General features: G+C 37.0%; 2 protein-coding genes and 1 pseudogene across 6 annotated transcripts; 2 read left to right on the top strand and 1 right to left on the bottom strand.

Annotated features, from left to right (window-relative positions):
* Positions 8070–10758, bottom strand: LOC104758281. 5 transcript variants are annotated; one of them, XM_010481110.1, is made up of 11 exons: positions 10667–10758; positions 10483–10576; positions 10275–10402; positions 10140–10186; positions 9894–10061; positions 9475–9591; positions 9323–9385; positions 9159–9246; positions 8542–8690; positions 8344–8425; positions 8070–8252 (listed from the first exon to the last, which is right to left on the bottom strand). In XM_010481110.1, exons 4-9 carry the CDS (start codon positions 10146–10148, stop codon positions 8662–8664), a joined length of 474 nt encoding a protein of 157 aa, XP_010479412.1. In that variant the 5' UTR covers positions 10149–10186; positions 10275–10402; positions 10483–10576; positions 10667–10758; the 3' UTR covers positions 8070–8252; positions 8344–8425; positions 8542–8661. The 5 variants fall into 5 exon arrangements, with proteins under 5 accessions (XP_010479412.1, XP_010479414.1, XP_010479413.1 ...); XM_010481112.2 differs by having other exon boundaries at positions 10140–10177; XM_010481111.1 differs by having other exon boundaries at positions 10285–10402.
* Positions 11975–13559, top strand: LOC104759897 (annotated as a pseudogene).
* Positions 14015–14815, top strand: LOC104759896 (F-box/LRR-repeat protein At1g48400-like). The gene has a single exon (XM_010482774.1). The coding sequence runs from the start codon at positions 14015–14017 to the stop codon at positions 14813–14815; it is 801 nt and encodes a 266-aa protein (XP_010481076.1).

The raw sequence follows: 17622 nt of genomic DNA, 5'->3' as shown, positions 1-17622 counted from the left end.
AGAGATATTAATACCAATTTCAGGATGGGAGAATTCCCTGCGACCAGGGACCAATAGGACAGGATGCGTGGGAAAAAACGAAGGACGTACCTATTGGAATAATCTCTAAGCTAGTTGATAGCCAATTCGTTTGGTCTGGTAAGATAGTACATTTCCTACTATGTAACCAGTTAAGGGTACATAAGAAGGAGCTTTGGTTTGTCGTCGGCGGTCAACCTATCAGATTTGGGTTGAATGAATTTGCTTATGTGACGGGGTTAAACATAGACCCAATGCCTACTGAACGGTTTGAACTTGAAGAGGAACACAAAGAGTTCTTCAGACTTTTGAAAGTGTCTGGTGGGGAAGGTCCATCATTAAATGAACTCAGGAAAGGAATGAAAGTGTGCCGGCAATGGGTAAACCGTGATCATCGTAAATGGTTGGGGATGTTGCTTCTTCAACACATTGGACTTTATGGTTTGCATCATAGCCGTACACAGTTGAGGTAGAATGCGACGCATCCGACGTTGACATTGTAGCCGTTTTGATGCAAGACGGTAAACCGGTGGCCTATTTCAGCAAGAAGCTCAGCGGTGCAACCCTCAACTATTTCATTTATGACAAAGAGCTATACGCGCTGGTTCGTGCCATGGAGACTTGGCAGCATTACTTGCTAGCTCGGGAGTGTGTGTTCCACATGGACCATGAGACTTTGAAGCATTTGCGCGGCCAAACCAATCTCAAGAGGAGGCATGCCAAATGGCTGGAGTTCATCGAATCCTTCCCATACATTATCAAGTACAAGAAAGGAAAAGAGAATGTCGTAGCCGATGCCCTGTCTCAAAGACACGCTTTGATCACCACCATGGACGCCAAAGTATTGGGGTTTGAGAGAACTTTGGCAAAGGAAACTATGCAGATTTCTATGTGTACGAGGGCTACTTATTCAGAGGTCAGCGCCTCTGCATTCCGGCCGACTCTATCCGCGACCTGTTGATCCAAGAAGCGCATAGTGGAGGTCTGACTGGACATTTTGGCGTGGCTAAAACTTTAACCATGCTTCAAGAGCACTTCTTCTGGCCAAGGTTGTGGAGCATGGTCGAAAAGCATTGCGGACAGTGCGTAGTGTGCCGAACCTCCAAATCCACCACTCATCCTCACAGACTCTACACCCCGCTACTAGTCTCGACAGGTCCTTGGGTCGACTTGTATGGACTTTGTCCTCGGATTGCCACCAATACATCGGAAGGACAACATCTTAGTCGTGGTCGATCGATTTTCTAAAACTGCGCACTTTATTCCTTGCCATAAGAGCAACGATGCAGTGCACATAGCCGACATGTTCTTTAGCCATGTAGTGCGTCTCCATGGCCTTCCCCGGACGATCATCTCTGACCGGGAACCAAAATTCCTTGGTCACTTCTGGCGCATCTTGTGGAAGAAGCTGGGGACAAAGTTACTCTATTCCACCGCCGCGCATCCTCAGACCGATGGACAGACCGAAGTCGTCAACCGGACCTTTGGTGTATTACTACGTACGGCTATCACAAGCAACAAAGGGACTTGGTTAGATTGCATCTCACTCATCGAGTTTTCCTACAACCAAGCGGTCAACAAAGGACGGTTGACAAGCGGTCAACAAGCCTACAACAAACGAGCAATACACACAATTCGCCAACAAAGGACGCAAGCCAATGTAATTCCAACCTGGCGATTAGGTGTGGCTACACCTACGGCCAGAACGGTTCGCACAACGGGAAGGACAAACTCAGCCCCTGAGGCGACGGACCATTCCAGATCGTCGAGAAGATCAACGACAATGCCTATCACCTTGAACTACCCGGTGAGTATAATACAGCCACATCGTTTAATGTTGTCGATCTTGTTCCGTTTGATGCAGGTGATGACGAAGATGTTTTGGAGACAAAACTTTTGCAAGGGAGAGAGAATGATGTGAGCACCGGACCAGATATGCGGCCAGAAACGCTCGCACCAGACCATGACACCAATGGGACACTCATATCGCCCGCGGAATAACTCGGAGCCAGCATGCCTAGGATCACTCCCGGCGCAACCACTCGTACCAAGAGCTCGGCCAGGACCGCCAAGCACAAGCTCAACCACTTTGTCCAAACCTTTGTCCTGGAAGACCAAGAGAACGACCCGACCAAGGCAACCATCGGCGAGACCGTTCCTACGACCTTCGTCCTTACCCAAGGATGAAGGCGCCAAAGACGTCAGGATCATGACTCGTACTCTTTTTCCTTACTTCGGATTTTCCCCATGAGGTTTACCGGAAAAGGTTTTAACGAGGCGACGAGTACTGACGCACAACGCCGCGTTTTGAAGCCAATGACGTGGTTCCCGCATTCAGCCTGAGGACGTGGCCTATTTTATCTTTTTCTTTGTGCTTTACGTTTTGAACTTTCTTAGTTTCTTCCTTTGTGAACGTTGAAAGAGTGTGACCTTGTTTAAACCACATAGAGGGCAACGTGTTCACCATCTGTGGAGACGCGTCAAAGGAAAACGTGTGAGGACCATAGCGAATTCGCGTGTCCCTAGTCCCCTCTAAATCCTTTCACTATTTATGTTCCCAACGCCACTTGCTTAGCTCTTTAGACTTGAATGAAATTATAATTTTCCATAGAGTGAATCTTTGCGTTCTTGTCTCAACTCTCTTTCTTGCAACCTAATCTTTGAGCTAAGCATGAAAGAAACCCTAGAAGGATCGATCCAAAGTGGCTCTCCTTCTAGTCAGCGTACGACATTTTCCCATCACTCGTACAAACCGTGGTTCAACCCATACCGTTTCTAGGCACGGCGTCCGATTCCGATCGTTCGTTGTGTTCCATTTTGACTCCATCTTTCGGGAACCAAGGTCGAGTTTCTTACTTGGTTCGCTAGCCGCCATCTATTCCCACCGATTTTGCCATCCGCTACTGCGTTCATCCGTCTGAACAACCGCTATCATGCAGCTGCTCGTACAAATCCGCGTCCCACTCGTTCGTTTGTCCTCAAATCTCATATCCACCGTCCATCCTCGTCCTACTTTCACCGTGTTTCATTTGGTCCGAAGAAAATCATTGATTTCCTAAGCGTCCCGCAACTGCGATCTCCGTCCGAGCCGCTACGCCATTCGGCGCTCACATCAATAAGAATGGATTTTTTACATAAACCTTTGTACTAAAGTAGAGATTTAAGAACTTCTAAGTCTAAAAACTATTATAGCAAACTACGAAACAAAATATTAGATAAAGGATACATTTAGTCGACCTAAACAACATAGAAGAACAAAGCATACGTTTCACATGCCTACAATGATTGTAGATGATAAACGTGAACTAATTTCTGATTTTGTCATCAATCATAGAAAGTGTTATTCAAACAAACAAACCAAACACAAATCAAAAGGGACATGTATATGCTGTCCTATGCCTAGTATCAAACATAAGAGTATAAGACTGGATTGTTTACATAAACCTTTGTACTAAAGTAGAGAGTTAAGAACTTCCAAGTCTAAAAACTATTATAGCAATCTAGAACCGGAAATGAAATATTGGATATAGAATACATTTAGAAAGTGTTACTGAAAGAAAATAAATTTTTAAAAAGAAAAACAACATGGAAGGGAAATAAAGTAATATGCATTGCACATTCTACTGTTTCAACATATTTTCAAGCTCCATCAATACACTGTTACCATCACAGAAATATTCTCATTCATTTTGTAGTAAAGACTCAAGGTAAGTGATACAATTTATAGAATCTAACACATTAATCATCAGTTAAAAAATGCAGAATACCAAAATATTAATCACTAAGAGTTTTAAGGACAACACAAACAAAAAGGCATTCAAGATTCATAGAAACTATTGTTATCATTTGCAGGTGTCTAATGTACGTTAAAATAAATATATCTACTACAAAGAAACATCTATTTTATAAAATGAGAAACCTTATGTTACATAGAAGCACCAAAACATAGATAACTGGTAATTAATACACAGTTGAATGTCAAGAATATCCAAGTCTAACAGCTATTATAGAAATAATAGAGACATAGAATAATACATTAAGTCGACCTAAAAAACAGAGAAAGAACAAGGCAACTATTCCACACGCCTACAAAATGAACTAATTTCTGATTTTGACATGAATCATAGAAAGTGTTATTCAAACAAACAAACCAATAACATTCTAGTGATTCAATTGATTTAAAAGCTGCATCAACTATGCAAGACTAAGAGCAGACCTATTACCATAACAGAGATGACTAAGAGCAGACCTACTACCATAACAGAGATCATTTCAATCATCAATCATTGTATAGTAAAGACTAAGCCAACATGTACAATTTATAGAATCTAAACACACTAATTCATCTGTTAATAATGCAAAATGCCAATATGTCAATCACCAAGAGTTGACTTTAAAACATAACGCAAAACGTAGACATTCAAGATTCAAGGAAACTACTTCAAGATTCAAGGAAACTACTACAATCATCTACATGAGTCTCATGAACGTTAAAATAACACACCTATAAGCAACTACAAAATGCATCCATTTCTGATGGAGTTAAAAGTAACAAGGCTAGGAAAGATGAGAAATATAACTGATTTTATAAAAAAAGAAAGATAAACAAAAAGACAAGCTCTCCCTACAAGGATCGAAAACCCTTGTCCAATCCTAAGAAAATAATTTTTATGTCTAACTTTCCTGTTTTCTCCAAAACCTAAGCTCTTTATTTAGAGAGAAACCTAATATAGAAACGGAAACAAATCATATGACTTTATCAAGTCTAATTAAGATAGTACTTAGTATAAATAAATTATGATCTCTATCAGTTTCATAAAATAAAAAATCTTATATTACATAGAAGCACCAAAACAAAGATTATTAGTATCGAAAAGGGTTTTTAGAGCATAAGGTCAAACAAAGACACTCAAGATTCAAGCAAACTACTACTATCATTTGCAAGAGTCTCATCTACGTTCAAAACTACAATAGACTACAAGAGCATTTCCATTTATAAAATGATAAACTCTATGATACATAAGTACCAAAACAGAGACACAATAAGTTAACAATGAGTTTCTACAATCCGACAGACTACAATAAGTACCGATATAAGAAATTCTATGTTACATAAGTACCGAAACAAAGACACAACAAGTTAACAATGGATATGTTAACAATAAGTTGTCAAGACAACTATTCAAGATACATCTTTAATTAGAATGGTGTTTTAGATATACATATCTAATATCTTTATGTTACGTAGATATATAAGTTAACTTAAACATGTAATTTCCACAGGTGATAATAACAATTAATCACAGACAAGTTGAGAAAAGTCTATACCTGATTATGAACACGTTTTTCAAGCATACCTGAACAAATCGAAATTAGTATTTACTTCACGTCTCTGTTTCATACTTGTGATTTTCATAATATAATCAACTAATTACAAAAAAATTTTAAAAAATACATACCAGTTAAAGCAGTCTGCTACACTTGTAATATCCTCAAAGTTTGTCCATTTGAACGCCTTCAGAACCACATACCTGAGGAAATCATAATTAGTTAGTATCCATTGAACACAAGTGTCCCTTTACTTACCTTGTTTTTTTGCTATTTAAATGGCCCTCTGCTTAAACACTCTTTAATTGGTTTGCCAAATATCTCTGTCTTATAACTTCTTTAAGTCGTGTGTCTGTCAGTAATATGTTCAGTCTTTGTCTTAAGACTTTGCTCTTTTCTCATGTAATTTTTCTAAGCCGTGGGTACCAGAGCTCTTTTGTGTTACTCAGTCTTTGTCTTAAGACTTTGCTCTTTTGTCTTGTAATTTTACTAAGCCATAGGTTGTTTCCATCCAAAGCCGTGGGTACCAGAGCTATTTTGTGTTATTCAGTCTTTGTCTTAAGACTTTGCTCTATTGTCTTGTAGTTTTTCTAAGCCATAGGTTGTTTCCATCCAAAGCCGTGGGTACCAGAGCTCCTTTGTGTTATTTAGTCTTTGTCTTAAGACTTTGCTCTTTTGTCTTATAATTTTTCTAAGCCATAGGTTGTTTCCATCCAAAGCCGTGGGTACCAGGGCTATTTTGTGTTATTCAGTCTTTGTCTTAAGACTTTGCTCTTTTGTCTTATAATTTCACTAAGCCCAAGGTTCTTTCCATCCAAAGCCGTGGGTACCAAACTCTTAGAGCTCTTTTGTGTTATTCAGTCTTTGTCTTAAGACTTTGCTCTTTTGTCTTATAATTTTTCTAAGCCAAAGGTTCCTTCCATCCAAAGCCGGGGGTACCAAAGCTCTTTTATTTGTCTTTGCCTTAAGACGTTGCTCTTTTGTCTTATAATTTTGAGCTTTTGTGTTATTTAGTCTTTGTACTACTTTTCTAAGCCAAAGGTTCTTTCCATCCAAAGCCGTGGGTACCAAACTCTTAGAGCTCTTTTGTGTTATTCAATCTTTGTCTTAAGACTTTGCTCTTTTGTCTTATAATTTTTCTAAGCCAAAGGTTCCTTCCATCCAAAGCCGTGGGTACCAAAGCTCTTTTATTTGTCTTTGCCTTAAGACTTTTGTCTTATAATTTTGAGCTTTTGTGTTATTTAGTCTTTGTACTTTGCTCTTTGTCTTGTAATTTTTCTAAGCCTAGGTTCTTTCCATCCAAAGCCGTGGGTACCAAAGCTCTTTTATTTGTCTTTGCCTTAAGACTTTGCTCTTTTGTCTTATAATTTTGAGCTTTTGTGTTATTTAGTCTTTGTACTTTGCTCTTTGTCTTGTAATTTTTCTAAGCCTAGGTTCTTTCCATCCAAAGCCGTGGGTACCAAAGCTCTTTTATTTGTCTTTGCCTTAAGACTTTGCTCTTTTGTCTTATAATTTTGAGCTTTTGTGTTATTTAGTCTTTGTACATCATTCCCATTCCAACTCTTAGAGCTCCTCTTATGTCTTGTAATTTTTCTAAGCCATAGGTTATTTCCATCCAAAGCCGTGGGTACCAAACTCTTAGAGCTCTTTTCAGTCTTTGTCTTAAGACTTTTAACCCGTAGGTCATTCCCATTCCAACTCTTAGAGCTCCTCTTATGTCTTGTAATTTTTCTAAGCCATAGGTTATTTCCATCCAAAGCCGTGGGTACCAAACTCTTAGAGCTCTTTTCAGTCTTTGTCTTAAGACTTTTAACCCGTAGGTCATTCCCATTCCAACTCTTAGAGCTCCTCTTATTTCTTTTAATTTTTCTAAGCCATAGGTTATTTCCATCCAAAGCCGTGGGTACCAAACTCTTAGAGCTCTTTTCAGTCTTTGTCTTAAGACTTTTAACCCGTAGGTCATTCCCATTCCAACTCTTAGAGCTCCTCTTATTTCTTGTAATTTTTCTAAGCCATAGGTTATTTCCATCCAAAGCCGTGGGTACCAAACTCTTAGAGCTCTTTTCAGTGTTTGTCTTAAGACTTTTACCCGTAGGTAATTCCCATCGAAATATCTTTTCCAACTCCCAACATGCATGCACTACCCAGCCAGTTCAATTCACAGTTTGCAAGGGACAATGTCCCCAAAAAGAATCTGACAGAACACAATTAGACTAGTGTCTGCCAATGAATCTTCTTGGGTTTTGAAAGAAAAACAAAAACCAAACTGTTCACAATATATCCCAAGATTAAGAATCTGAAGGACGATTAAAAAGGTTTTGAAATCCTATTGAAACAAACATCTTGATTCCAAAATCCCAAAACGAATTGTCAATTGCAAAACAATCTCATCGAAAAGAACTTATCATACATGTTTGTTCTCTAGTTCGATTTCAATCCTCCAAAATTCAGAAAACAAAACCAACAAAAAAACCAAAAAAAACAACCAGATATTGAAATCATCTTGATTCCAGAATCCCAATAAAATTGTCAATTGCGAAACGATCTCATCTACGAGAGCTGTTCATACATATTTGTTCTCTCGTTCGATTTCAATCATCCACAACTCAGAAAACAAAACCAAAAAAAAAAAAAAAAAAAAACAGAAAGTGAAATCGAGAACAGAGTTTTACATACCTCAACAATTGCTTCAAGCCGAGACAAGCTTCAACCCCTATAAACAAGAATAAACTATTAAGAATCTTAACCAATAGCTGAACAATAGCCGACTCTGTTGAGAAATCATCATCAGATGCAAGTGTTTCCGAAGCTACTCCAGAAACTAGCCCATTACCAAAAGTGTAGGACAAGAGTCTATCATTGTTGCTATCAGAAGAATGGAAGCCAATACTGAAAGCTCCACCAAACTACAAAGACAAACACAAATTTAGAAATCAGGAGTCCTGCACAAAGAACCCAAAAGCAAACAACGAAGATGAGGCAGATATACATTATTACCTCTCCTTTCCAGGAAATACTATATAAACATCCATCAGAGAGTCCCAAAAGCATAGTTTTGCTGTCCCTCACAAAATTGCTCCTACACAGAGTGAAAGAATTGGCCTCACATTTCCAGTCACAAAACATTACTGTGTCAACTCAACTCATACGGTAAATGCTGGGCACGGCAGAGACACGTACAGAAAAAGCACTTACACAGACAAGTCCTTCCCAGCAAAAGGGACCTGCTCACTTAGCAAAAGAGATATGGTTGCAAAACACAACTCCGACTGTTGTCTCTCTCCCGGTTTTACTCGTTTATCCGTAAATTTTATTTTATATATATGAAGAAAAAATGATTATGTCTGCAAAACAAAAACAAAAACAAAAATGAGATAGGCTTAAGAATGTCTGATATCATCAAGCTTCACGCCTATTGATTAAACGATCGAAATGAGATAAGGCTTAAGAATGTCTAATATCAAAGTAAATACAATGTGTGTTTCTTTTGTCATCCTTAAGATCCAAGAACTAGATTCTGTATCCCCAAATCAATAAATTCTCAGCTGAAAGAGGATTGAGTAGCAGAAACAATGGATTACTTAGGTCAAATCTTCTGGTTCAAAACTTAAACATGACATGATTCAAGATTTTGTTTTCCTATTATGACCAAAATAACTAAAATAAAATAGTAAAAGTACATGCGTAGTGTGGGGATGTATTTCTTATTTCTTCTAAAATTATGTTTATCTACACGAAAAGTGAAAACTCAGGCAGAAAATGTTAACGTGAAAAAAGCTTCAGAAATAAACAATATTATCAAGAGATGGAACCTCTATTGCTTTCTTCTCCGACGGTCGCTGACAGTTTATCCTCTAAAATCTGAAGCAAGTCATGGTACTGAGCGAAACCCAGGTGAGACTGAAACAACGAACAAGTTTTAAAGAGACATACAACTGGTGAGATGGAGAGTGATTGTTATGGAAACAAGAGTTACCTGTAATGTCATACTATATGCTTTCCACAACCGTAGATCATACCGGAAAATATCATAAAGAACCTGCGTTGTGACAATTAAAGAAACAATCTGGCTATGTCAATGTCATGCTTTAAAGTCGTGATAACGGTGGTAATCTAAAAGATTTATACCTCGGACCGTTGTAATAGAGTGGCAAGAACAACTATCCATTCTTTGAACTTGACAGAACACATCTGAGCCAATAGAAACTCTGCATCTAACCGGTTCTGTAGCTCACTCATCTGCAGCTGTGGACATTTAATTGTAGAATTTAAGGTAAGATAAAGTTACTCAGCAATGCTCTCGCTGATCCCACTCTTTCGTCAACCTGCAAATTACCCCCATCAGGTTTGAGTAGTCATTATAGCCAAGTGTAAACACAAGTTTCAACGTGTAGTAAAGAAACATATGCAAGCTGTGTTGGTAAGAAACACAACTACTTGCTCTTATTCAACAGACTTTCAGAAGAGTAAATATGTGACATTAACTGCCACAGAACTAGTTTATATCGACTCAAGGAGCAGACAATAAATGATTTTTACAGTCGTACCGTTGCTTCTGTAGCATCTTTTGACTTGTTCTCGCTGAGGTACCGCTCAAAAGCCCCGTCTACTTTAAGTACTTTTGCTGTGCAACCACGAGAAGCTTCTGAGCCTGTTAATTCCTCATCTAAAATAACCGCGTCGATTCTTTCATCTCCCTTTTTATCATCTGGAATCTGAGAAAAATATGAAAAAAGAAGTGTGAAGGCAAGAGTCATTTTGGAGCTAAACACTACTTGCGGTAGCTGAAGTACCTCAAACATGGCTTCAGTAAGAATGCTTTCAAGTAATCCTGGAAACCCTAAGAAACCAAAACAAGAACAAAATATTAAGAATCCTGGAAACCCTAAGAAACCAAAATCGCAAAAATATAAGGAACAAATCTTAACCAATTATCACCAGGACGAAGAAGAAAGAACTCAGTTGTACGCCGAATCAAACATCATCCAAATACGATAGTAATAACAAAGATTTACACACCTCGAAGAATGTTTCATGCGGAGACAATCTTCAAACCCTAAAAACAAAGAACAAACTATTAATAATCCTGGAAACCCTAAAAATCAAAATCGCAAAAAGATGAGGAACGAATCTAACCATTCACCAGGACAAAAAGAAGAAGGAACCCAGACGATTCAACCAGTTTAACGCCGAATCAAGCATCCTTCAAGTACCATCATAAACCCTAGATCTGTACCGATATAAGATCGATTACACGAAAGCTTATAGATCGATCCTTGAAACAACAATTCATAATCTGTAGAAGAAAAAAAAAACTTACTGATCTACAGAATAAATCTTCGATCGATCACGAGATTAGAAGAAGAAATCTAATTTGGGAGAAAAAAATTCTTTTTTTTTTTAACGAAGAACTGTGGAAATTATTATTGCATCCAACGCGTTTTGCAAACGGTTATATCTTTTTCAATGAGGAGTACGTTTAGCAAAATGACCAAATATCCTCTCAGTATTTACTTAAATTGCCACTCAATATTACATGAAGGAAAACCGTTTCTGCAAATTGACAAGGGCACAATCGTCCGAAATCAAAAGTTCGACGTTACCCGACCCGTTTAGTGCAGGATCCGCGTGTTTTTTAAAGAACCCGATCTCCTGCTTAAATGGATCAACTCTGTCGCAGAAAAAAACCAAAAAGAAGGGCCGATCAATTGCACATCAATTTCAAATAAAAATTCGGCCCAACACCGAAAAATCTTACAAAAATCAACCAAATTCTACAGAGTAGTAGTAGGTTAATTGGGCTTGAATAACTTACTACTTATAAATCTATATATATAAAGTTACATTTTTCTCTCTTCTCGTGAAGCCACCTCAGCATTCCTTCTCAAATATTTTGGGTTTTTCGGATTGGACTTGGCCCAAATTTTTGCAGAGAAAATTCAGGCCCACATGTTTTTCTATTCTATGGATTTAACCTATTTTTGCCTCTTCTCCGTACCGTCGACGACGCTCCATCTTCACCGGTTGCTCTTCTTCTTAACTCATGATCCATGGTGTTTCACCCTTTGATCTTCCATCTTCTCTAAATTAATGGACAGTCCACTACTTCTTCCTTAAATTGTCATAAATCCTTCTGTTATATAAACCAATCTCTTACAATGTTTTTGAGAAATGAAGTAGAAAAAAACCTCAAGAGCATGACCAAATCGTTTGTACTTCATCAACTTCTTAATCATTCCACGAAGGTCTTCTTTACTGGTGTAGTTCCCTTCTCCAAGCCATTCGTCAAGTACAGGAACAATTGAAATATTAAGATCTCCAAGAGGCGAGATCCTTTTGTAAAGATCAAACTTTCCCATAGAAGAAGATCCATATCCACGAGAAAGTATTCTCCTTTGTATACCCAACAGGAGATTGACTCCATTGTTAAGTTTGTTGCAGAACCACATAGGAAAGAAGAAGGAACAAGGTATTGTGAATCTTTATCAAAGGTTTTAGCTTTTAAGTTGCAATTGTCACTCATATCATAAGTCATAACCCTTCAAAAAACAATTAAAACATGTCGCTGCTAAGATTGAACTGCAGACCTTTATGTTTTATTTTCATTTTGTAAATAATTTTCCAAGCTTTCAGAGAGGTTTCGTCGTCTCTGTCGCCGGAATCAATGAATATACTGAGGCGATTACCGGCGAATTGGATAGCGAGCAGATACTACTACACCAACAGAGTTAAAAAGACGACACTTTACTCCAAAATCAGTCCTTTAGGAGACCCTAAATCAAGTGTATACCCAAAACTCTAAAATTGGGTTCAATGCGGCAAGAAGGTCTCTGTTGCTGAGCTTATTCGCATCGTTCACGCAAACGCTTCCTCCACGCTCTCGAGGTCAGTAATTTTATAGAAATCTAGCATCTTTCTCTCTTTTACCTGCCGAATTAAAATCTTAGGGGTTTAACTATATTATGCAGGTTTCGAAATGGATGAACGAGACTGGTGTATGTGTGTGTTCTTACCAACAGAACACGCGGTTCATCTTGATCTCATTGGTAGAGTTCATGGATTCGTTACCGCGGAAGAGTACTTCGAGAACCTCAACGAACAGTACAAGAACGATAAGACTTACGAAGCGCTTTTGAATTGTTACGTTAGGCAGCAGAACGTTGACAAGGCTCAGTTTCATTTTCAGAAGATGAAGGAGATGGGTTTCGCTTCTTCCTCTCTTATTTACAACTACATCATGTGTCTTGACACTAATCTCGGTCAGCACGAGAAAGTTCCCAGGGTTTTAGAGGAGATGAAGGAATATAATGTTGCTCGGGATAATTACAGTTTCAGGATATGTATTAATGCTTTTGGTTCCATGTCTGTTCTCGTGAGGATTGGTGTGATCTTGCAAGATATGGAGAGAGAACCGGATGTGACAATCGACTGGAACACTATATCTTGCTGCCAAGTTCTATATCGATGGTGGTGATCGTGATAAGGCGATTGAGCTTCTGAGAATGTCGGAACATAGACTGGAGAATAAGGATGGTGAAGGTTACAATCATCTCATTACTCTGTATACTAGGTTAGGAAACAAGTTAGAGGTATTAAGGCTATGGGGTTTGGTGAAAGAAGCTTGTAAGAGGAGAATAAATCAGGACTATCTAACTGTGTTGCTGTCGCTTGTGAAGATTGATGATCTTAAAGAAGCTGAGGAAGTACTAACGGAATGGGAATTATCCGGGAACTGTTACGATTTCCGAGTCCCTAACACTGTGATTCGTGGGTATACTGGGAAATGTATGGAGGAAAAGGCAGAAGCAATGCTTGAGGATCTAGCGAGGAGAGGGAAAGCTACTACACCTGATTCTTGGGGACTTGTGGCTATTGCTTATGCTGAAAAGGGTGTTTTAGATAATGCTTTTAAGTGTATGAAAACTGCCTTGGGTATAGAAGTGGGTAACAGGAAATGAAGACCTGGGTTGAAGCTGGTTACAAGTGTTTTGAGTTGGCTAGAGGACGAAGGAAGCTTGAGAGAAGTAGAAAGCTTTGTTGCATCTCTTAGGAATTGTATCGGTGTGAACAGACATATGTATCATGCTCATCTTAAGGCTGATATACGAGAAGGTGGAAGTAACATTGATATCTTGTTACAGCGCATGAAAGACGACAAAGTTGAAAGCGATGAAGAAACCACACTGATTCTTAGCACAAGAAGCTCATGCTGAAAATTTTTCTTTTTCTTGATGTATTACCAAATATTTCGTATGAGAAGTCTATGGCTAAAAGATATTTATAACAAATGTGATCACCAATTTTATTTGGTAGCTAAACTCCAATATAACCCAAGAAAAAAGATAGAAAAAGTATTAAACCTGAAACTGGAAACTAAACAATTTTATAAAAGTAAGCAAAGCAGCGTCTCTAAAAACAAATCCATAGCTTTTGGTAAGTTTTTCTTTTGTTTAGTTCTCAAAATTATGTTATCTTTCTGAATAACCCTCGGACTTTGCCTTTTGGTTCTGGAAAGGGGGTTCGTTTAAAGATTCGAACTTTGGGCTTTATTGTTTTGGATTCAGGTCGATAGGAGGAAAGTAGAGAACTTAGCGATCATCCAGTTTTAGTGGCGTGTAGGTTGTTAGGTTAGGTAGGTAGAGAAATAAAGCAAGCCCTAATAAAATTAATGGCGGGTAGAGATTTGATAAGCAATTTGCCAGATGAGATTCTTGGCAAAATCCTGTCTTTACTTCCGACAAAAGTGGCAGCTTCCACATCGGTTCTGTCCAAGAGGTGGAGCAAGGAGAATCTGCTGCTTCTTGTAGACACCCTTTGTTTTGATGACTCGGTGGTTGTGTATCCCAGCGAGGAAGAAGAAACTACTGGTCCACATCTCTTCTCTGATTTCGTAGATAAAACACTTGCTCTTCTGGTCACCAAAACCAATTCTCACATCAACAAGTTATCTCTGTCGTCTCTGTGTCGTCTGCGCCACAAAGAATACTATCATTGTCTCAACCGTTGGATATTGACTGCATTGGAACACCCTTATTTATTGGGACTACACTTGTACGCACCTCACACTCTTTTTTCCGGTATTTGTATCGAAACCAAGTTGTTCATGAGTAACACACTCGTGAAGCTCACGTTATCTGGTGCATATGATCTTGAGGCCGAGCGTGTGTTTCTCCCAGCCCTCAAATCACTTTCTCTCTTATCAACTTCGATTGGTCATGACTACTACTCTCTCCTCATCCATGGCTGCCCTGTGCTCGAAGAATTATACATACGTGATGGTGATTGTCCCGACTCTTCTGCTGGTTGCGGTACGGACGTGGAGAGTGCATCCATCAAGCGACTTGTGATTTTTTCCATTCTTCCCTATGACCAACCGGCTCACCGCCGAATCGTTTTTTTCGAAGCACCAAGCCTTGTGTACCTTGACTATTCTAGCTATGTCTCCAACCAGTATGAGGTTGCTCCCTAAGAAACCAAGATACTTTTTCAATTTCAAAATCTTTGATTTGTTTTCCGAAAGATAATTAATACCTAATCGAATCAAGCAAAGCAATCCGTTGATGCTGGATCAAGAGAGAAATCAGTTGGATTTAAGATAGAGGTCAGTTTATCCGATTTATATTCTCTGTAATTAGCTTTAGTTAGATTATTACCCATGTAATAAAATTAGAAATTGTTTAAATTTGTTCAGTAGAAATCGTGGCTACAATCTAATAGTTATTATTTAAAATTTTCAATACAAAATTTGTCAGTTCCCTAATTTAAAGGATTATGAACCGTAGTGAAATTAATAATTCAATCACGATAGTTTGATAAATTTGTAATTCTCTTATTGTATAATCACGCTATATACACAAATTTAGCTTCACAACTCCGTCTCTTTGGTTCACAACTTATATGTTTCTTCTTGACATGTATATATCTGTAGGACATAATATGTTTGTTTGGTGCTTTGAATGATAGCGTGGATATATGCAACCTCCTCTTATAAAAAACATAAGTTGTAATCTATATATGATCAAATTTCTTTATTGTTTATAGTTAATTCGGTTATGTTCTTGCTTGAGTTCATAAATATTTGTATTTAGATCATAGTTGTTAAACAAAATTAACTTTAAAGAGAATAAATCATAAATCCAGAAATCACTTCAAATATAAGCAAATATCTCTTGAAACAGAAACATAAAAATGCAAACTAAAGTTTTTAAATAAAACTTAAACTTTCAAATCGGAGAGCACCACATGTGTCTTATTGAAAATTTAAAACCAATCTTTCTTCAATCATTTTCATCATCTTCAGAACCTTGGGTTTACTCAAGCCTGCATAATAGTTTTGTACAAAGTTAATCAATTGTTCTTTCATTATTTATGTCATATAGTAGAAATGAAAGTATATGTATTACCTCTTCTTAAAATCTTCGACCTCTGCAATTGGTGGTTTAAAATAAATCTTTGAAACCCCTGGTGTAGAATACAATTTCATTCTTTTACCTAAAAATACAAGAAGTATATAAGTTTAAACGATTACAGTAGTATTATAAGAATTAGGTTGATTTACTATTAAATATACCTCTAAATACTAATGTACAATATCATTAGCAGTTGTATTATAAACATTCGGCTGGTTTATCATTTAATATAGACCTAAATACTAATGTAGCATAACATTAATCATAAAGTTTTATTATATTACCACCACTTTGGTATTTGACATGCCAAAATTGGAGGACTGCAACAACATGATAATATCCTGTGCTCCACCAATTATTGGTATGTCAAGTCCACTATAGTTTACACCAAAACATGCCTTAGTATGAAATTAATTTAAGCACATCAACAAATTCATATGCGCAAAATCAATGAGAAAGTTAACAAACCTCAAATCTCTTAGAGAAAACTGTAAGATCCTAATCATCTCATGTGGCATCTCGGCATTTGGATCATGTAGATTAAAGAGAGGTTTCACATTCATGACTTCACCCATTATGTCTTTTAAAAAAACCAAATATTTGTATAAAATTATTGATTACAGAAAGAAAAAATATATATAAAAATGTACAAATAGGATTATATATTAAAAAACATATCTAATGGGAGATTTCTCACAGCATGATATCCTTCGAAAACTCTATCAAACCTTTCGAGATCAAAAAAGTGATTGTTGGAAATCACTGCTGAGTTCTCAACGGTGGTTTCATTGATGAACATGATCCTGTAATCACAATCAGTGTGCTTAAGCTGTCGGTCATTGTAACAGACATAAAAAGTTGAAAATATTTTCCAATCATTTTCTTCTATTTGATGATCAAATGTTTCAAACAAATCTTCAGTAATCGTTGTTTCAATCTTGTCACCCTATATCAAATGAACAAAAAACAATTACTTAAACATATGTTGCTAATTGTTAAACTAATCTAAATGATATTAACAGGTAAATATCTATATAATTACAAATGCATCACACATAATTAGTTGAATTGTAGCATCGTCCTGAGTAACTTTCCTCCACTTCCTTAACACCTTCACTTGAATCTTCCAGCCAGATCTCCATGAATGTAGATCTTTAACTCTATCATATTCACCCATTTTTCGTGAAAAAATTTATAAATATTTTCGGAAAAAAAATCTGAAGAAGATATCTTCACAAATGACATGTATTGCTTTCTTTTATAGGCAAAAACCAGATACTAAGCGTTACAACGTTTTGTTACTAATAAATACAAAAGTGAGAAAACGTTAAAATTTAAAATGACAAAACCAACTTTTACTGTTGAAAAATGGCATGCATAAGTTTAGTCAATGCATTCACTTTAAACTAACAAAATCAGTAGACGTTATAATAAAAAAGGAAAAAACCATTTGAAACAGTTATAAAAAATGGCATGCATAGGTTTAGTAACTGCAATTATATTTAAAACTTATGTATTTCTCTTTTTCATTTTAGTTTGCAACTATTTGACAGATATATATATAGATTTAAATTAATTTAATCTACCATTATATATATATTTTTTTCAATTTTCGTCATAATGCATGATGTGCTAATGTGTGAAAGAAAAGATAAAAAGAAGAGAGAAAACGATTCTCCTGAGTTTTAGAGATTTCTAGCCTTTTCTTGAAAAATATGAAAAACCAAAAAAACACACAAAATGATCTCAATTTTTTTTAGGAAAAACAGCATACTAAATTATACTTACTGCAAAACCTATTTGTATATAAAATATCCAACAAAACAACATAAGCAACCAAAATCAAATACAACAACAAACGTAACAA

Source organism: Camelina sativa, chromosome 17 (assembly GCF_000633955.1).
Source record: "Camelina sativa cultivar DH55 chromosome 17, Cs, whole genome shotgun sequence".
In the NCBI taxonomy this organism is placed as follows: domain Eukaryota; kingdom Viridiplantae; phylum Streptophyta; class Magnoliopsida; order Brassicales; family Brassicaceae; genus Camelina; species Camelina sativa.
This window is presented reverse-complemented; position numbering and strand designations above follow the sequence as displayed.

Excerpts from the sequence above, each read along its gene's own strand:
- LOC104758281 (XM_010481110.1), bottom strand. Across the intron at positions 9,592-9,893 it reads AAGATGCTACAGAAGCAACG|CTGCAGATGAGTGAGCTACA; the intron begins GTACGACTGTAA and ends AAATGTCCACAG. Across the intron at positions 9,386-9,474 it reads CTCTATTACAACGGTCCGAG|GTTCTTTATGATATTTTCCG; the intron begins GTATAAATCTTT and ends GTCACAACGCAG.
- LOC104759896 (XM_010482774.1), top strand. The coding sequence starts at position 14,015 with ATGGCGGGTAGAGATTTGATAAGCAATTTGCCAGATGAGATTCTTGGC.